This window comes from Phocoena phocoena, chromosome 6 (genome assembly GCF_963924675.1).
Source record: "Phocoena phocoena chromosome 6, mPhoPho1.1, whole genome shotgun sequence".
Lineage (NCBI taxonomy): Eukaryota > Metazoa > Chordata > Mammalia > Artiodactyla > Phocoenidae > Phocoena > Phocoena phocoena.
Genome location: NC_089224.1, coordinates 92,782,729 through 92,803,236, shown reverse-complemented (window position 1 = coordinate 92,803,236; position 20,508 = coordinate 92,782,729). Strand labels below are relative to the sequence as shown.

Here is a 20,508-nt window from a genome sequence, read left to right as displayed (position 1 = left end):
GGGAATAGAGGTAGGACTATACACAGGGAACCAGAGGAATCCCATCAGTGTGAGGAGGGATTTGCATGTGTTTCTCTAAAAATAATTTTTGCTTCTTTTCCTTATTATGTAAATAAGAGACCAATTAATAGTTTTAGGTGAAACAGAAAAATATAACTATTTTAGTTTTTGTTTTGTACTCTTTTTTTCTGTGTGAGTACATATATAATTATGTATAAATATGTAGTAAAAGTATGTTTTTTAAGTTTTATTTTTAAAGCTTCATATTGAGAATTTCCCCATACAATAAAATTCTCCTGAAATTACCCTTCAAGTTTATCACAATTGAATTTTTAAATATTACCAGTCAGTTGTCGCTACAGAACTTTGCAATTAAAACATTTACCCTTGTGCATACCTCTTTCTCAACATCTCTCAATATTTCCTTTTTATTTAATTCTGTTTCATCTGAAATTTTTGGATTATTCATTTCCATTCCTTGCCTCATCATATTAGCTAGACTTTCCACATAGAAGTGATGGGACAGTCTAGCTTTGTTATTAAATTTAATGAGACTGTTTCAAGCATGTTTTTGCCCATTGGTTTACAGTAGCTCTTTCTGTCATATTAAGTAAGTGCCCCTATATTCTTTGCCTAAGTCATTTGTAAAACCGTAAACTGTTACCCAAGTATCATTTGAGGTTACTTTCTCCTTTGACCACTTGATGTGAAGCACGTGAACAGACTCCCTAATACCTTTGACTTTATGGGCTGCTACTCGGTCATACTGTATAGACGTTTAACATGTTAGCTGAAATCATTTTATAAATTGATTGATAACAATATTAATCATAAATTTGAATTTTTATTTTGTTGTCAATTAGCAGTTTGAGTGACATGTCATTTAGCCCTCTTTCATTGTCATTTGGATTCCGATGACTTCACTTTTTGCTCTCCAGATTTTCTTTATTCCTGGCATGTTTCTAGAATGGATGGTGGAATTTGGCATCACTGGAAGACTGTTTGGTCTTTTGCATGTTTATTCTGTTGTTTTTTTTACAGTCTGGATTAAGTCTGCTACTCATCAACTCCCGTGCACACCATTTCCCAATTTGATGTACTGTTCCAGTGGGTCCACTTCAGAATGTTTTGTGTCTGTGTTTAATAACTAAAGCATGTACGTGGGTGGAGAAACTCTGTGACCATAAATCTGAGATTAAGTTCTTTTCTGACCCTCTGGTTCTTTTCTGATTTGGCTAGACTGTAAAAAATAGCCCAAATGTTGCTCAAGCCAACATTCTTTTTTCATTCTAGAATTTCAGTCTAGAAAGCCTGCGTAAATGCTTAAATAAGACATATTAAATGTAATTGATTTGATATCACAATATAAATAGGAAAGCTCAGTTACTGCAGAATACTCTTTCCAGCTGTACTTTTGTCATTGTTTTACTTTTTGCTTGTTTGTTTTTAGTGAATGTTTCTGTTGTGTCATCAAGTAGTACGATTAAAAATCCCTAGCACAATGCTTGGTATATAATAGAAACTCGATATAGGTTTGGTGAAATAAGTTTAAATATAACATTTATAAGATTTTTTTCATTTCACAATTGCATAACGAGATTACTGCCACAAAAGTTTTGGCCTAGAATTTATTAGTTTATTTTGCATGTTGGACACATATCTAATGAAAATTAAGGCATTTACTTGTTTATTCTTTCATCCACTTATTTCATAGTTATTTTTTGATCTTCACTGGAATAAAAATATGAGTCAGCCTTGCCATTGAGTATCTTGCTAGCCTGGGATATGGCCAGATATATAAGTGTCAACTATGATGGGGTTGGTGTGTAGTGGGGGGTATTGAGGTGGATTTAATGCTTGGGAAAGTTTCAATGAGGAGATGAACTTTGATCTGGATTTTGAAGAACTGGTAAAAGTGGAGGTAGACATAGTGGGAGATAAGAAAGAGTTGTTAATTTCCAGGTGGAGCAAACAGAAGGAAAGCATGGTGTGTTTCAAAACCTCTGAATAGAATGGTGTAGGGAGCATATGGTGTAAGAAGTAGGTTGGGGAAGTAGGAGATAGGGATGGGATAAGGGATGTGACTGGAAGCGTTACTTAGGATTAGGTGATAAAAGGGCTTGTAAAGAAATGTATGCTTTATTTTGTAGATGGAGGGAAAATCGTGGAAATTTTAAACATGATTAGATCAGTATTTCAGAAAGATAAGTTGGATGGCAGGTCAGACAATGGATTTGAAAGAAGAGCAGCTTCAGCTAGAGATGCTTAAAACAACTGGTGTTTTTCAATAATCCAGACAGAACCAATATCCTGTACCTAAACCAAGGCTGGGGCAATACAATCATGAGACTCATGGATAGTTCAGAGGTGAAATGTATAGGTCTGGATCGGTTACTGAAGGTGACAGATTAGAAAGGAGGCATCATAGATTACTCTGAGATTGCAGATTTATAAAGTGGGATAGATTATGGTGCCATTGTTGACCTATTTTAAGAACAGAAGGAAGGAAACCTTATTTGCATGGTGAGGATAAATTGAGTTTGAGGGGCATATGGCACATTCAGGCAGAGGTGTCCACTGGACTGCTGGAACTTCATATTGGGAGTTTGAGTTTATATGGCATACATTTAGCAGTCATTAGTCTATAGGTGAGACTCAAAGTTCTGAGTTCATGTGACGTTTCGTAGGGGAAGAATAGAGGAAGGAGAAAGAAAATTTGGAAATGATATAAGAGGACAAAATAGAGGTAACTAAAACCCTGTAAATGTACTACCAAGAGATAGTCAACATTTTGAGGTACATGCTGTTAGTCATATTCATACATACATGCACATACACGTAGTATCGAATACATTTACACACACACGCACACTAATGTAAAAAAATCATTGTTTTTGGTTACCTACTTTTTACATTTAATATTATTCAGTATTATTATTATAAGGATATTTCATGATTGCCCTGTAATTTATTTAACCAGTGACCTATTGTTGCAATTTTATATTGTTTCCATTTTCTATTTTGCAAATTATTCTAGGATATTCATCCTTTTGATCACTTTTTGTGTGTATCCGTGGTTATTTCCTTAAGATATTCTTAGATGTAGAATTGTAGTTCAAATCACATGAAATTTTGGGGGCTATGGTCACTTTGTCACACTGTGCTCCCAAATATCAACAGTCTAGGTGGCGTTTCCGGTAGAAGTAACTGTTTCCCCACATATTTTACAACTTTTACCTTAAAAAAAAACAAACAAAACTTTGACCATTTGAGAAGTGAAAAAATAGTATTTCTATTATTGAACTTACATTATTTGGGTTGTTAAGTGAAGTTAAATGTTTTTCATATTTTCTGACAAATAGAATTCCTTTTTTTTTGGTCTTTGTTTTGTTCAAACATCTATGTTTCTGTTATTTTTCTCATTCTTTTCCTTTAGAGGTATATAAAAGTTCTTTATATTTTAAGGACCTTAATACTCTATTTGACAAGCATGATGAATGTATTTTCCGGTTTGTCTCTTGCTTTCTAATTTTGATTTTTTGAGACAGAGCAGAAACTTTAAGGAATGCAGTACTAATTATGGTTTTGTCTTACTGCCTTGGCTAGAAGTTGCAAAAGGATTTTAAGTAAGAGTGAAAATACTTAGAATTGCTGATTTGCTCCTCATCTAATTGGGGAATATGCTGAGTCCTCATAGTTAAGCATAATTTTATAGTGTTGCTTTGAGATAGATACTCTATCGTATTACGAGCATCTTTTTATTTCTACTTTTCATTCATAAAAACGCAAAACTTAATCTTATTGAATGCCTTTTTAGTATCTTGGATTATTATTTTCTTTTAATTGGCACGATTATGTTGTGTTACAGCAAAAGACAATTTTAATCTACTTTTGCATTTGAGGAGTGAACCTTATTGAATAAAGGAGAAAGATCTTTTGAATCTTACTTTTTTTTTTAGATTCACTTTATTTTTATTTTTTATTGAAATATGGTTGATTTACAATGTTTCAGGTGTACAGCAAAGTGATTCAGTTATATATGTATATATATATTCTTTTTCAGATTCTTTTCCATTATAGTTTATTACACGATATTGAATACAGTTCCCTGTGCTATACAGTAGGACCTTGTTGTTCACCGATTTTGTATATAGTCGTTTGTATCTGCTAGTCCCAAACTTGTAATTTATTCTTCCCCCCTTTTCCTCTTTGGTAACCATAAGTTTGTTTTCTATGTCTGTGAGTCTATTTCTGTTTTGTAAATAAGTTCATTTGTATCATTTTTTTAGATTTCATATATAAGTGATATCGTATGATATTTGTCTTTCTCTGTTTTGAATATCATTTGAATTCAGTTTGGGAGTATTTATTTGGAATTGTGCATTTATGTTTATAAATGAGGTTAGTCAGCAGCTTCTTACTCTAAATTTGTACTAATAAACTTTTTTAGTTTGGATTTCTGACATTTTATCTCACTAGCACCAAGGTGTATTTCTGTCTTTCGTTGCCTTTTTGGTTTCCCGGCATTTTTTTTTCTTTTCCAGTCCCTCGCCTCCTGCACATCTCTGTTTTCTTCTTAGCCTGCTCTCTTTCTGTGGCTTTCAGTTCCTGTTTTCATAGACGCTATGGCTTTCTAAATCCTAGTGATGCAAGTACCATTGTATTGCATTGCTTTCTTCTTATTTCAGTATTAAATTCTGTATTCTTCCAAATCTTCAAGTTGATTTTGCAGTTCTTGAGTTGACAGAATATTTTTATGGGCCTGCTTAGACTTTCTGTGTTTTTCCCTCCAGGGACAAGGCTATATCTAGTTTGACCTGCATGGTCCAGTATGGTAGACACTAGCTAGATGTGGCTATTTAAATTAATTAAAATTACACATAGTTATGAATTCACTTCCTTAGTTGCAATAGCTTCCTTTCAAGTGGTCAGTAGCCACATGTGCCTAGAGGCTACTCTATTGAACAGAGCAGATAACATGTCAATTATCACAGAAAGTTCTGTTGGACAGTGCTTACTTAGACCCTCTGTTTCCAGATGCAGTGTGTGGCTTATTTTTAACCCTCTTCACTGATCGCTTGGGTAGGTTTTTGATTTGTTTTATCAATAATAATAATAGCAAATGTTATAGCCATGTATTCCAACACTGATTTTACGCACTTGTTGATTGTTTGCTGCAAACACTCACTGGATATACCATTTCATTCATGGTTGAGGAAGAAGGAGGACACAAAACTCCTATCTGGCTTCTTTGAAATTTTTTTGCTAAATAAAGTAAAGATAGAATGTAAGGTACAGATAAAGTTTAGGAATTCACTGTGAAAAACAGAACTAAATCTTAGAAAGCATTTATTATGTGCACTTACCATAGGTAAATAAAACACTGAAATGGTGATGAGAAATGAAATAAACAAAGGACTGAAAGGAAAACAAAACTGGCTGAGAAGCTAAAGGGAATAAAGAGAAAACTGTGTGAGACAAAGAAGTATTGTAAAAAGAAAAATAAATGCAATGCCAGGATTAATTCTTTTTTTTCTTAAGGTGACAATTTTTAGGCGATTTTTAAGGTACTTTTTTAAAATAGGTAGTCGATTTACAATGTTGTGTTAGTTTCTGGTATACAACAAAATGATTCTGTTATATATATATCTATTTTTCAGATTCTCTTCCATTATAGGTCATTACAAGTTGTTGAATATAGTTCCCTGTGCTATACAGTAGGTCCTTGTTGTTTGTCTGTTTTATATATAGTAGTGTGTATATTTTAATCCCAAACTCCTAATTTATCCCTTCCCCCCTCCCCTTTGGTAACCATAAGTTTGTTTTCTATGTCTGTGAGTCTGTTTCTGTTTTGTAAATAAATGTATTTGTATCATGTTTTTAGATTCCACATATAACTGATATCATATGGTATTTGTCTTTCTCTGTCTCCTTACTTCACTTAGTATCATAATCTCTAGGTCCAGGATTAATTCTTTTTTTTTTTTTTTTTTTTTTTTTTTGCGGTATGTGGGCCTCTCACTGTTGTGGCCTCTCCCGTTGCAGAGCACAGGCTCAGCGGCCATGGCTCACGGGCCCAGCTGCTCCGCAGCATATGGGATCCTCCCGGACCGGAGCATGAACCTGCATCCCCTGGAACGGCAGGCGGACTCTCAACCACTGCGCCACCAGGGAAGCCCCCAGGATTAATTCTTAATTGGAAGTAGAAGGGAAGAGAAACACTGTGTAAAACCAGTGATATGGAAGAAAACCTTGAGACATTTCCACCCAATTCGGAAGGAAGTAGAATGAGATAAAAATGAAAAAAGAATAGAATATGTCCAGAAAATGATGAACCAACAGATGAATATGAATATATAAGAATATGAATATATCCTTTTCCCAGATATACTATTCACAAATGTAAAGCAATAAACATTCCTTGAACTGAAGAATATTTGAGTATTCAAATTAAAAGTATTAACTAAATAGCAGATGAAGCTTGATGAAATTTTGGAATTTGAAGAATGAGGAAAATATTACAAGTAGCTTATGGTGTCTTTTTTTAAACTGAAGTATAGTTGATTTACAATGTTGTATTAATTTCTGCTGTGTAGCAAAGTTATTCAGCTATACATATATATATATGCATATTCTTTTTAAAATTCTTTTCCGTTATGGTTTATCACAGGATATTGAATATACTTCCCTGTGCTATTCAGTAGGACCTTGTTGTTTATCCATTCTATATATAAAGGCTTGCATCTGCTAACCCCAAACTTCCAATCCATCCGTCCCCCACCCCTCATCCCCCTTGGCGACCACAAGTCTGTTCTCTATGTCTGTGAGTCTGTTTCTGTTTCATAGATAAGTTCACTTGTGTTGTATTTTAGATTCCACATATACGTGATATCCTGTGGTATTTGTCTTTCTCTTTCTGACTTACTTTGCTTAGTATGATAATCTCTAGGTCCATCCATGTTGCTACACATGGCATTATTTAATTCTTTTTTATGGCTGAGTAGTATTCCATTGTATGTGTATATATACACACCACATCTTCTTTGTCCATTCATCTATAGGTGGACACTTAGATTGTTTCCATGTCTTGGCTATTGTAGATAGTGCTGCTATGAAGATACAGACGCATGTATCTTTTTGAATTATAGTTTTGTCTGGAAATATGCCCAGGAGTGGGATTGCTTAATCATATGGCAACTCTATTTTTAGTGTTTTGAGGAATATCCATACTGTTTTCCATAGTGGCTGTACCAACTTACATTCCCTGTGGTGTATTGTTTGTACTTAATGTTCCCTAACATGGAAAAAAAGGTATGTGGAAAACAAGTTGAAACACTGGCGTAATTCACTAGTTTTCTGCCTCCTGGAGGAAAGTGGCTCTGTTAGAGTCACAATAGGTATCAGTTCACAAAAATCATATTTTTTAAAAGATGACTTATGAGTTTCTATAGTTACTATCCTCAGTCAAAGTTGGCCACAGTGGGTAATTGCAGCTAAGGTTGTGCTGAGGTTGGTATTATATCTACACGTAGTTTAATTAATGGAGCCCAAGGGCAAATACTGTCCCCATGTCAGCTTTCTTGTAACCTCTGTTTTTCTTTCAAGATCATTTTTCAAAACAGTTCCCTTGTGGCCTGACTTGGAGGGTGTGGGGAGGGGGATTGCAGTCTTGTGTAATGGTGATGGATCTCGGGTGTTAGAACAATGTTACACAACCCTGCATTTCTATCATTCTAATGACTCTTACTGGACAAGGGGAGCTTACTTCTCTGCCAGATATTTATACAAGCTAATCAGAGGCTTGATACAATACAGATGGTGATAACCTTTTGCTATACAAAGTTCATGTCAAATTTTTTGTTGGCCACAAAGGGTTTGCCTCACTCAGTATTCTGGACCAAAAAATTCTATTTCTTAAATACCTTTCAAAGGATTGCAGATGATGTAAACTATTTCAGGAACCGTAAGAGGAGAATCAAGAGTTGGTCCTCTACCACATTCCACCAACATTACCACAGCTCTATTTACTTCTTAGATCTGTGGGATGAAAAAATTGTTTTTATTGAATTATGTTCTTATTCAAGTATGATGAAGCACAGAGATTGGGGGAGGGGGTAGGTTATTTTCAGTAAATCATCCATTCCCCGCTCTATCCTTAAAGTGCATTCCAAACCCAGATCTTGTGAAATTCTTTGCTTGGACTACTAGTCCTGCTATTCTTCTTACTATTTTAAGCTTAATATATTGTCTTGCCAACAGATATAATGGTTCCTGTAAATACTCAGTAGTTCTCTGCAAGAAGAGAAGAAAAATAGAATCACAGCTTAAAGTGTTTTGTACCTAATGAGTAGTACAACCAGAAATCTCTGCAAATCCTAACCTGGATGTCAAGGAATGTTATTGACAGGAGTGAAGATTAATATTCCAAGATGGTATTTGTTTATGTCTAAAGGACAATAAAGGCACAAAAAGAAAACTTTATCTTTTTTTGTGCAAAACTCTACAGCACACACACACATTCTGTATATTCCCACTGCTCACTTAAGACCAATGTACTCAAGCAACTCTCTCCAGTGTATCCTAGAGTTTATCCACTCTAGATTTCTAGATGTGGAATTGCTGGATCAAATGGTTGGATAGAAAAAAAATAAGAATTTGATAAGCTGACTCTCAAGCTCAATTGGAAAGGAGAATGTTCAAGGTTAACTACAAACATTTTAAAAGAGAAAATAAAAAGATGTTAGAGTTTCCCTACCAGATATGAAAAAAAAAATACTATGACAGTATAGTAACCAAACTATGTGGCATTGGCCATGAATCAGCAAGTAAGTCAATAAAACAGAATGAAGAGACTTTAACCAGGGAAGAAAATTGCTTATGAAGTTGGATAAAAGTAAAGGGAGTATCTATTTCACATCAAAGAAAAATGTATGGATTTAATAATTTTTAAAAAACAGAAGTATTAGAGAAAAGACTATGAGAATATTTTAATAGACTTGGGGAGGGGAAGCTTTCTAAAGCAGTATACAAGGAGAGAGAGATAAGGGTGACTCCAAGGTTTTTGGCCTGAGCACTGGCTGCATTATGGGCTGCTATTTATTGACTAATATTTATTGAGTGTGTACTATTTCCCAAGTGCTGTGCTAAACTTTGAGAATTAAGAATTGAAGAACTAGACAAAAATATCTGCCTTCAAGGAAGTTACATGTGGGGAGAAGACTAGGTTTTTGTCTGAAGTTGTCCTTGCCTTTGTCACCTCAGAATATCTTTGAGCTGTGTTGCAAAGAGGTTGAATCAAGTGACCTCCTTCTCTCTCCCCCTGCTCTTCATCTCTAGCCTTTGCCTCTCCCTCTAAATAAGGTGGGGTTGTCGGAGTTCCAAAAGACTTTATTCTACCTGTTTTCCAAGATATCACAAGGTTCCATCAGTAAGAGAAGCTGTGTTTGTAAAAAAGAACATATTTCACTCTCTGCCGATGAAGATTTTTTAAAAATTCTTTATTTTCTAATATATTTTTCTAGTTGTCATTTCTATTTTGAGACTCCAATCCACCTGATGAGAGAAAACTCCATCCAGATACTTCCAAGCAGATTCAAAATCAGAAATTTCTCAAGTGCTTCACTTTTGAAAACGGAGCCACATTCAGGAATGTTTCCCTCTTCCGTTTCTCCCTCTAGTTGAGTCTAAACTTTGGAGCTTCTGCAAAGCTGCAGCAAGGGAGTGGATGTCCACCTCTCGGCTCTGACACTCCCTGCATGTCCATCATCTGGAATTGTCTCAGTTCTCTCATCAGTGGTCATGATGGTCATCCTTGGTCATCTGCATATGGGTTTGTCAGTTTTGCCACCCTTGGTGCAGTAATCTCCTGGGGATTCCAGGATTTCTTCATGTTGCTATTGCCTGAGAGAGACATAGCTCTCATGGTCCATGCTGTCAGCCACTCCCACATCCTTAATATTGCAAAACTCCCTAGGAGTCTTGATATTGCACCAACTCTCTCTCCTAAGCCTCTCCAGGAATACACAAGACTCATCAGGTCTTCTCCCCTTCAACATCCCCACATAGTTATATTCTATTGCCCCATGTCACTGTGCCCAGCAGCACTTCTGTGGGACTTACTATTATCCCAGATATCCACATGGAAAGGGGACTCATGGATCCCTATACCCATCCCTATAAAGGAATGTCAGTCATCGCTCCTACGGTGACTGAGTTGCGGGGTGTGGAGGGATTGGTATAGAGCACAGCGCCTCACAGCAACATTTAAATCTCCTCCCCTAACTCCTCTTTCTCTCCCTCTCCTCAGAGGTTCTTTTTTTAAATTATTTTTTATACAATTTTTAAAGGTGACACTCCATCTACAGTTACTACAAAATATTGGCTATATTCCCCATGTTGTACAATACATCCTTGTAGCCTATTCTTATACCCAGTAGTTTGTACTTCCCACTCCCTCACCCGTATATTGTCCCTCCCCTCTCTCTCCCCACTGGTAACCACTGGTTTGTTCTCTATGAGTCTGCTTCTTTTTTGTTATATTCACTAATTTGTTGTACATTTTAGATTCCACATAATAAGTGATACCGTACAGTATTTGGCTTTCTCTGTCTGACTTATTTCACTTAGCATAATGCCCTCCAAATCCACCATGTTACTTCAAATGGCAAAATTTCGTTCTTTTTTATGGACGAGTAGTATTCCATTGTGTATATATACCACATCCTCTTTATCCATTCATCTTTTGATGGACACTTAGGTTGCTTCCATATCTTGGCATTTGTAAATAATGCTGCTGTGAACGTTGGGGTTCAGGTATCTTTTCAAATTAGTGTTCTTGTTTTCTTCAGATATATACCCAGGAGTGGGATTGCTGGGTCATATGGTAATGCTATTTTTAGATTTTTGAGCAACCTCCATACTGTTCTCCACAGTGGCCGCACCCATTTATATTCCCACCAACAGTGTACAAAGGGTTCCCTTTTCTCCACATCGTCACCAACATTAGTTACTTCTGTTCTTTTTGACGATAGCCATTCAGAGGTTCTTTTCTTGTCTGGAGTGAGGATTCCATCTTACACGTACCAAGTATTCACCCCAGATCGTCTTGTCATTCATCAAGAGGGCGGCTTTTTAAGCTTTAAGAGCCATTAGTATCTCATGTTATTCTGCCACATACACCTGCCCTCCGTTCCTGTCTTCAGTACGGCCCTTCCACACCGTTTGTTTTCCTTTATTTCACTTGGTTTTCGAGAAGAAGTGGAATGAAGTGTTTGAATACCTTTTCTCAAATTGCTGGCTTTCCAGATGTTTTCCAGAGTAAATTTTAGTTTAATTTAATTGTCTTTAAATTCGGATTTAACAGCTTTATCTTTAGCTCACAAACTCTGAAATTAATTGGCAGGAATTATTGAATTAGACTAAATACCTATTAATTATATACTAATGAAATATGCTTTCTACAGACATGAATCTTATGAGAGAATCTGAGTCTTATAGCTGAGCCTGTCCCCTAACATGAATTGAGGCAAAGTTATTTTTAAAATCATATCTCCTTTTAACTTTAACAGAATGTAGGTTATAATGTTGCTCTTCTTCTGAATGTAGTATTTCTTGAATCATTGCTTAAGAAACATTGGATTCCTTCTAAGAACTTGCCAGAAAATATACCCTGGTGCCTCTTTACCTTTCCTATCCATTTCTAATGAAAAGCAACAACGGCAAATTTATTTATAAGGCAGACTCACCATTGGATCTCTTGTGCCTTTACAGTATGACGTTACAAAGCATCAGTGGCAATGAATATACACTTTTTTTAAAAAAAAGATTTCACCTTTTTCCTTTTATCTATAGAGAAGGAACAGCATGTAACATTGTAAAGGATAACTCACTTGTCCTAAAACAGTAAAGCCCAGCTGTCAAATTGAGTGAATCAGTATTTTCTCATGAAGATAGGACACCACCAAAAAAATAGCTGATTTGGTGCTAATACTGGGTGGTCCAAAAAAGATGAAGTGTTGAATCAATTCTCCAATTTTGGAGGAGCAGTGGAAAAACAAATAGAGGAGGCAAGTGAGTCATTATTAACTCTGGAAAAGACATGTTCTGTTGTCATTATTAACTCTGGAAAAGACATGTTCTGTTAAATTTTCTTCTCGTCCAGCTTTTAGTGTATGATCATGAAGTGGTTCAGCTAGGTAGGTAAGTGGGTAGCTAGCTAAATATGATAGGAAGTAGATACGTAAGACTCAGATTTGGTCCATATTTTGAGCCTGAAAATCAATAGAAATAGTTTAACAATAATGGATAATATTAATACAAATTCATTCCATAAACTTTTGTGTGTGTGTGGCTGTGCTGGGTCTTCGTTGCGGCGCGTGGGCTCTTCACTGCGGTGCGCAGGCTTCTCTAGTTGTGTGCGGGCTTAGTTGCTTCGCGGCATGTGGGATCTTCGTTCCCCGATCAGGGATTGAACCTGCATGCCCTGCATTGGAAGGTGGATTCTTTATACTGGACCACCAGGGAAGTCCCCATAAACATTTGTTGCTCTCAATTAGCAAGCTCTATGGCAATGATGGTGATGATGGTGATGATGATGATACATTTTAAATGCTTTTGAGGTTTATTGTGGCTCTTTGAGAAGACCATTGTAGGCTCTCATCTGTGCCTGTTTGTGTTTTACCTTCACTGATCAGTGTTCCATTCCTCGCTCTTGTGAAATGTTAATGATCTTCACCAGCACTCCCTTACCTAATAAGGGAGGCTCAGAGTAGGCCAACACAATACGTACTCATACTAACTTGCCCTATTTCATTACAGCAAATCCTTCGTCATTCTAGAGAAAACTCAACAAAAGTTATATTTCTCATTACGGATGGATATTCCAACGGGGGAGATCCAAGACCCATTGCAGCATCCCTGCGAGATTTTGGAGTGGAAATCTTCACTTTTGGCATATGGCAAGGAAACATTCGAGAACTGAATGACATGGCTTCCACCCCAAAGGAGGAGCACTGCTACCTGCTCCACAGTTTTGAAGAATTTGAGGCTTTAGCCCGCCGAGCATTGCATGAAGGTAATGGAAACCTACTGGCATCACGCAATGCCTTTAAACAGGGTTTGCTTCTTGCTTATTTCTTGAAACCCACTGTGGGGATAATACCAAGTCCTATGAGGTCCTCGCTGAGCGTGATGCCCATGTGTTCTTCGTGTATTGTGAGCTGCGTTGAACTTCACAAGTAGAGATGACATTCTGGCCTTGCAACAGGAGTATTTGTTTTGTTTTGCTTTTTAATAACTATGATATATTTTCACTAAAATATCCATATGCTCCCACCTGGAACCATTAGAATCAGTGGAATGAACTGAGGTGTGTTTTGAGGCCACACACGGAGTCAGAAGCCTTGACTTACATCTCATCTTCAGTTATCTGGAAGGATGAAGTAAACATTCAGAGACATGCTTAGTGAATCTAACCTGAATGTTTCCAGAAATATACATGAAGATTATAGGGACAATAAATACTCAACACATACTTCTTGACCTGACAGTTTGAATATAGATATGCTTATGGATTAACTGAAGAGCAGTGACAGCGACAGGGAATAGCACCAGTAAATCCATTCATTAGAGTTCTTTGTACACCATTTATAAGGATGTTTAGCTGGGTGACTTAAGTCAGATGAACTTCCAAGTGTAGTATGGGCATGTATCTTGCAGTGATCCAGGAGAGAAAGTGCAGATTGGGAGGAGGAGATGGGGATCTAGCCTCAGACCAACGCCATGGAGCAAATTAGGCTTGATCTTTGCAAGTATCCACGTGAAAGATTCAGTTTGATGGGCAAACCATGGCAACATGAGGTTTCCTCACAATTAGTGATGTTCAAAATAAGTGGGTCAGCCTTACTGTAGTTCCAACAGAAGAGTTCAGAGCAGCATCTCAGGCTACCTATGGATAGAGCAAAAATTCCCAATTGGTCACTTACTAACTGGGTGGCTTTGGGAAAATTATTAAACTTTTGCACTCCCTAGATTTCTTGTTAATAGAGTAGGGTACAAGAATAGTACCTACTTCATAGGCTTATTCCAAGGATTAAATGGATTAATACATATAAAGTGATTAGAAAAGTCACTGAGGGCTTATTATACTAAGCTCTCAATAACTGTCCATTGGCTATTACCTTAGCCAATTTATCTAACATCTATGAGCTTCAGTTTCCTCTACTTTTAAAATAGAGGTATTATAACATGTACCGAATAGCTTTGTCAGGAGGATTAAATAAAACATTTAAATTTCACCAGCACAGTGTTTGGCATATGACAGAAGTTCAGTAACGGTGGGGCTTTTTTGGTTTCTCCTTTTCTCTGGGAAAAGTGATATATATGCTGAGTAGGAAGACAGAGTGGCTGTTGCACTAGATGGGATTATGAAATTGTGGGTGTTATTAGCTGTGTCGTAGAGGACTCATTTCCAGTCCTACCAACCTTCTGTTTTGTAGGATGGGGACCTTCTGCCCAATGCAAGTTGAGTCAGAAACTGGATGGGACAGAGTCTTCAAGGAAAGGATTTTGGTTACCCTATCAAAACAGAGCTTTGAAAGGCATCACTTTTATTACAAAATACTAAAATCTAAAATGTGTAATACTCGAATCAAGTTTCCAGGTTCCATAAGAAAAAATCCTGTTTTTACTGAAAAGAAACGATGGGGGCAAAGGAAGTGAACCTCATTTCTCCTGCCTCCATGTTCTCTGAAGCAACATTCTTTTTTATATATATAGTTTTTTATTTTTATACAATTTTTAAAGTTACTTCCAATTTACAGTTATTACAAAATATTGCCTATGTTCCCTGTGTTGTACAGTACATCCTTGAGCCCATCTTATACCCAAGAGTTTGTACCTTCCACTCCCCCACCCCCACACTGCCCCTCCCCTCACTGGTAACCACTAGTTTGTTCTCTCTATCTGTGGTCTGCTGAAACTACTTTCAATTTGGATGGATCCACTTTTGGTCTCAAGGCTGTCCATGTTTGTGGCCAGTCTCAATAGATGTAGGTTCCAGAATAATAGCTTTCCACATATGCAGCTTGTTCACTTATCTCGCTCCCCGACCTAAATGCCAGTGCACCAATCTTATAGCTGCGTTTTTCTTGCTCCCTCAACTGCCAAATAAACCTGTGTCTCAGAGCTAAGTCCAAGATGCCCATGTTGCAGACCTTGTACCCACACCATAGTCTATTAGATGGGGCTTTAGGGTACTTGGTTGTACAAGTCTCTTTCTCTTAGGGCAGGGGTCTTTCCTTTACGTTGTCCCTGTCTATTGTTCAGGGTCTTAATGCATAGAGACAGATGTTCCATAACTGAGGCCATCACCAATCTCCTTTCTGGGTATTCAATGGCAGTTCATGTGTCTTGCTGAAACTCACTTATTTGCGTTCCTACTGTGGACCTATCACTGTATCTGGGCCTAGCACTGTGGACCTAGTGCTGGAATTTAGGCTAAGACTTTTGAACTTTCTCAGCAGGGTAAATGGAACTTACTGTGTGCCTGATTCTAGGCCATCCATTCCTGGTAAGTCATAGTCAACCTTACCCTGCCCCGTTAAGTCACTTTCAGAACAGGACAGCTCTGCCTGTGTTGTTGAATTCCCAGCATGGCTCACTTCAGAGCATGGCTCAAATAATCTGTATGGTCTCCTTTTACACAACAAGTGAAGATTTATTTAAAACTGAGAGAGAAACCAGATCCTGGTTCTATTCTTCAACTTGTGTGGTGCCATTGTTTCAGTTTTTAATCAAATAATTATAGAAGTAATGGTATTTATTCTTAAATCAGTAATCACCATCAGCACCCTTTGACAGCAGTCAGGATTGCAGCTTTATTTATTTATCTGAACAAGGATTCTAGAAATCTGGTTACTGCTGCCTGACCTCATGCTGGTGTGGAAGCCTGGGGACTGACCTGGAGAACCGACTACATTACTTCCTGCTGCATCTGGAGATTCCTCGCTGAAACTACTTAATTTCTGCCTGACCCTGCGTGGCCTTGAGAACTTATGATGAGGTCCAAGGCTGAAATAGCTTAACCAGCTGAATCAAATTCCCAGTCTGTGGTCCTACAAATCACACACCTTCATATTTGGATGGGAGTGGGGAGCAGTTGGGAATTTGATGGAAATGAAAAGATATTTTCTCTGTCTTGAGCTTCAGTTGTGGTAACGAGAGAATGTAACATTCAACTGCTCATTCATTTTTTTTTAATGACCCCCCTGTCATATGTGCTTGGTAGATCTGCCTTCTGGGAGTTTTATTCAAGAGGATATGTCCCATTGCTCGTATCTGTGTGAAGCCGGCAAAGACTGCTGTGACCAGATGGCAAGCTGCAAGTGTGGGACACACACGGGTCAGTTTGAGTGCATCTGTGAGAAGGGGTATTACGGGAAGGGTCTGCAGTACGAATGCACAGGTGAGTGCCCAGTCTGTGTGTAACTGTGTCAGTTGTCTTGTGTAGGAATCAGTCCACATACTCCATGGGTAAACACTAAGTATCTGGTACTGCTCATGAGTCTGTGGATCGGTTGGGCAGCACTTTTGGTCTCAGCTGTGTTGGCTCAAGCATTTGTCGTTGGCTGTGAGTAGGGTTGGCTGCCCCGCTGATCTTACTTGAGTTCTCTCACCTGTTTGGGGATCAGCTAGCTGGAGGCTGGTCTAAAAGGGCTCGTCTAGGACTACTAGGCTGTCCTTTATATGGCCTCTCAGACCCCATGAAGTCAACCCAGGCTTGTTTACATGGTAGGGGCAGAGCTCCAAGAGGAAGAATGGCCTCTTGAAGCCTAGGTTCAGATCCGGGAAGGGGGAAGAAATGGGGCCTTTTATTTGTAATCAGTCAATAGCCAAATCGCCGAAATATACCTCAGCCTCTGTGAGAGATTGCAGCCTGTGGGATTCTGGTCCTCAGGCCACATGTAACTTGTAGGATTGTCACCAAAAAATGTAACTGATGGTCTTTTAGCTCTTCATAAGTCTCCACGAAGGGACATTAGAAAGCTCTAAAAGTGACATCACTTCAAAATGGAATTCCCTTCTTCGACATTTATAATTTTATCTCCTCTAGGTTTTCTTACCACAGGATCTTCATGTTTTTAATACTATATTAGAAAGACAAGAAGAACAACTTAGGATTCTTGGGTTCTAAATTATATCTTAGCTGTGATACAAAAATAAATTATGTTTTAGGAAATATCAGATATTTAGAAGTACTATATGGTTTTTCTGTGATAGCATTTGGTTTGCTCTGTTTTACTTAAAAGGTAACACGGTTTTTAGAACTTACAACCCTTCCATGGTTTGCTGTTTGGGAAAAATGTATTCCCATGGAAATTAATACCCACCAGGAGAATTTGGGGGCAGTAGGTTTACTTTATACTGGCCGGTGTGGTCTTTCACTGCTCGTTTCACGTGAACATTATTTCATTCTGCTGTTGGGAAGGTAGGTGGGTCTGCTCTGTAACACAGAAACGTGTTTCTCCCAGGGGTGAACCTTCCAGGTCTTTGACCTGACCTGCTTTCTCTCTTTTCTTCTCCTAGTGGGACATTTCTTCTCAGGTTCTTCTCTTACTCACTTTTACTTTGTTTTTTAAATTGAAGTATAGTTGATTTATGGTGTTGAGTTAGTTTCTGCTGTACAGCAGAGTGATTCAGTTATAATATATATACATTCTTTCTTTAATGTTCTTTTCCACTGTGGTTTATCCCAGGATATTGACTATAGTTTCCTGTGCTCTACGGTAGGACATTGTTAGTCCATGCTGTATATAATCGTTGGCGTCTGCTAGTCTCAGCCTCTGACACTTGCTTTCATTCGTGTTGTTCCCTCATCTCCCTTCCCTTGATTTCTCCTCCCCCCACCACTGGCCCTGATCCCAGCTGGCGGACATCCTTCCCGGGTCCGAGCATCCATGCTCGCCCAGCAGAATCATTCCTTTCTTGGCCCTGCTCCCACTCCATCAAGCAGGATTTCTCATTTAAGCAGAAAAAAGGGAGGGTGGGATCTGCCCAACTGCCTCTGAGTTGGAAAAATGCCTCCCCTTGAATCTTCCCACACTTTCATGAACAGCCCAGCTTGGCACTCTCCCCGACGCCCCCTCCTTCCCTCTCCCGTCCAAGCCCACCGAACACAGGCAGAAGCTCTCGTTTTTCTTTGCTGCATGCTGTGGTCAGCATGTCTGCTTTCCGTGTGGTCCTAGACTGAGCTCGCTGCCAATTAGCCACTGCCGTGTGGCTGCCCAACAGCCTCAGCCATGCTGTACCCGGCCTCCACCGCTCCCGGGCACTGGAATCTTGCATCCCCGGGGATAAGCTGCAGGAAGAGAGGGGGGCAGTTCACAAACCCACTGCCCCCCGTTACCCAGGTCGCTGTGGCTGCTACCAGTGGTGCATTGCAGGCAGAGAGGCACAGCCGTCCACCTGTAAAATGTACACAGTTGGGTGGGCCTGTCAGTGGAGCTGCAGTAGAGGGGACAACAGCACTTTGGCTGCTCGTTCCAGCCAAGAACACCAGCACAAAAGGATTCGTTTTTCCATCCCTTCTCTTAAATTAGTAAGCCTTCCTTACGTGCAGGATTGCAGTTAGATCCAGTTCATTTATATAACTGTTTTTTGGGATTTTTTTTTTTGGCTGTGCCATGCAGCTTGTGGGATTTTAGTTCCCCGAGCAGGGATCCAACCCGCACTCCCTGCAGTGGAAGCACAGAGTCTTAACCACTGGACTGCCAGAAAGTCCCTGATATAAATGTTGATATTGTCATCTTCAATATTTGTTTCTCAGGGGTTAGAGAAAGTGGTATTGAAACTCTGAGCTGTGATTTTCACACTTTCGGGAGGCAGTGTTCATCACTGGCTTCTCCTTCATGGTACCAGCTAAGAGAAAATAAATAAATTATAGCCTTCTGATGACATGAAAGACTCATTACTAGACTCTTATCTTTTGGAAAGGCAGAAAGAAATATTTGCTCTAAATCATCCAGTACTGAAAACCTAGCAACTGTGAGCCCCTCTTAAAATCCATTTAGCTGACAAATGTTCCTGAGCACTTTCTCTGTGCCAGTGGTTCAGTAGTTCAACGTGCAGGTAGGTGTTCAGTGGTGAACAGACAGACACGGTGCCTACCTTCTTAGAACTTACAGTCTAACTACACAAATCAATTTGTAATCACAAACTGTGAAGTGCAGTATGAAGAAGGGACTGCAGAGAAGTTTAGACTAATATTGTACTCTCTAAACCGAGATCTGCAGGATGACTAGAAGTTAGTTATTTTATGGCTTCAGGAGAGGATGTTACCTTTCATTAAGAAGAGTTGGCATTCTGGGTATTCATCCTCATTGTAGAAACAATGCCTTTCCAAAGCAAATCATTTCTCTTTAGAGCCAAAAGAAACCTTAGGGATATCTGCTCTAAACCCTTCATTCTACAAGAGGAAATTGAGGTCTCGGGGAAAGACGAGTATTTTGCTCAAGATGGCATATCCCGTCATCAATCAGCAGGACCGGGAAGGGACCCGGGACACTTTTCTCTAAATCCTGTTTTCAAGTTATCAAACTGCTTATTTTGCACTTTTGAAAAAAGCTTCTTGGGTACATTGCTTTTTGGGGACCATAAACACTGAACTGAAAGTGGTTAAAAATGCAGAAGGATCGAGCTCCAAGTCAGCCTCTGACATAAACTGTGTGGCTTTGGATGATTCTTTCTGATTCTCAGTTTCTTCTGTAAAGTGGGCTTAATAATGGTATAGTTTTATGTGTATATATGTATGTATAGTTTTATGTATATATATATTTTTTGGTATAGTTTTATGTATATATATACACAGACATATATGTATATAGAAGTATACCTATAGATATGTGTGTGTGTATACAGTCATGTATATATGTGTAGATAGATGGTTGGGTAATTGAGATAATATACTTAGAATGCATAGGACAGTATCTGGCACATCAATTCTTGATCAGTGGTAGCTTTTATTATTAATCATTGTGAGATGATATAAATGTTATGAGAAAGCTAATGAATGAACATTAAAATAATTATCTCAAGAATGAGATATTGAAGACAGGGGATCCCATCTATTTTGTAAATTCCGCTCTTCTGGGCTAGACTAGTGGCCCTAACCTGAGGAATTGTGCTATGGGGAGGATAAGGAAGGTTCCTGCATGCAGGTGAGTACCATCGGGAAGCTTTGCTGCTACTCGAGATGACCATATTGACATGACGAGTATCCAGTGAAAATCAAGAATCCTGTGTGAGAAAAGGCAGTGGGATAATGTGCCATTGGATTTTGAAGTAGAGGTTGTTTGCTTGATTAGGGAAGAGTTATATGCTGAGGCAAATTGTATTTGTTAATTTCATAGAAAAGTAGAATACTAGAGCTAGCTGTAAGGGTTTTTCTCACAATTCACTTGGGAGATGACGAAACTGCATCCCATATAGGAAGTTGTTTTTTTTTTTTTTTTT

The 20,508-nt window shown here is 38.4% G+C and overlaps 1 protein-coding gene across 1 annotated transcript in view; it reads left to right on the top strand.

Annotated features, from left to right (window-relative positions):
* Positions 1 to 20,508, top strand: part of SVEP1 (sushi, von Willebrand factor type A, EGF and pentraxin domain containing 1) — a 182,274-nt gene that overhangs the window by 17,410 nt on the left and 144,356 nt on the right. Inside the window, exons 2-3 of the mRNA XM_065878472.1 lie at positions 12,817 to 13,072; positions 16,286 to 16,462. Coding sequence (XP_065734544.1) covers positions 12,817 to 13,072; positions 16,286 to 16,462 — 433 coding nt within the window. The remainder of the gene's footprint in view (positions 1 to 12,816; positions 13,073 to 16,285; positions 16,463 to 20,508) is intronic.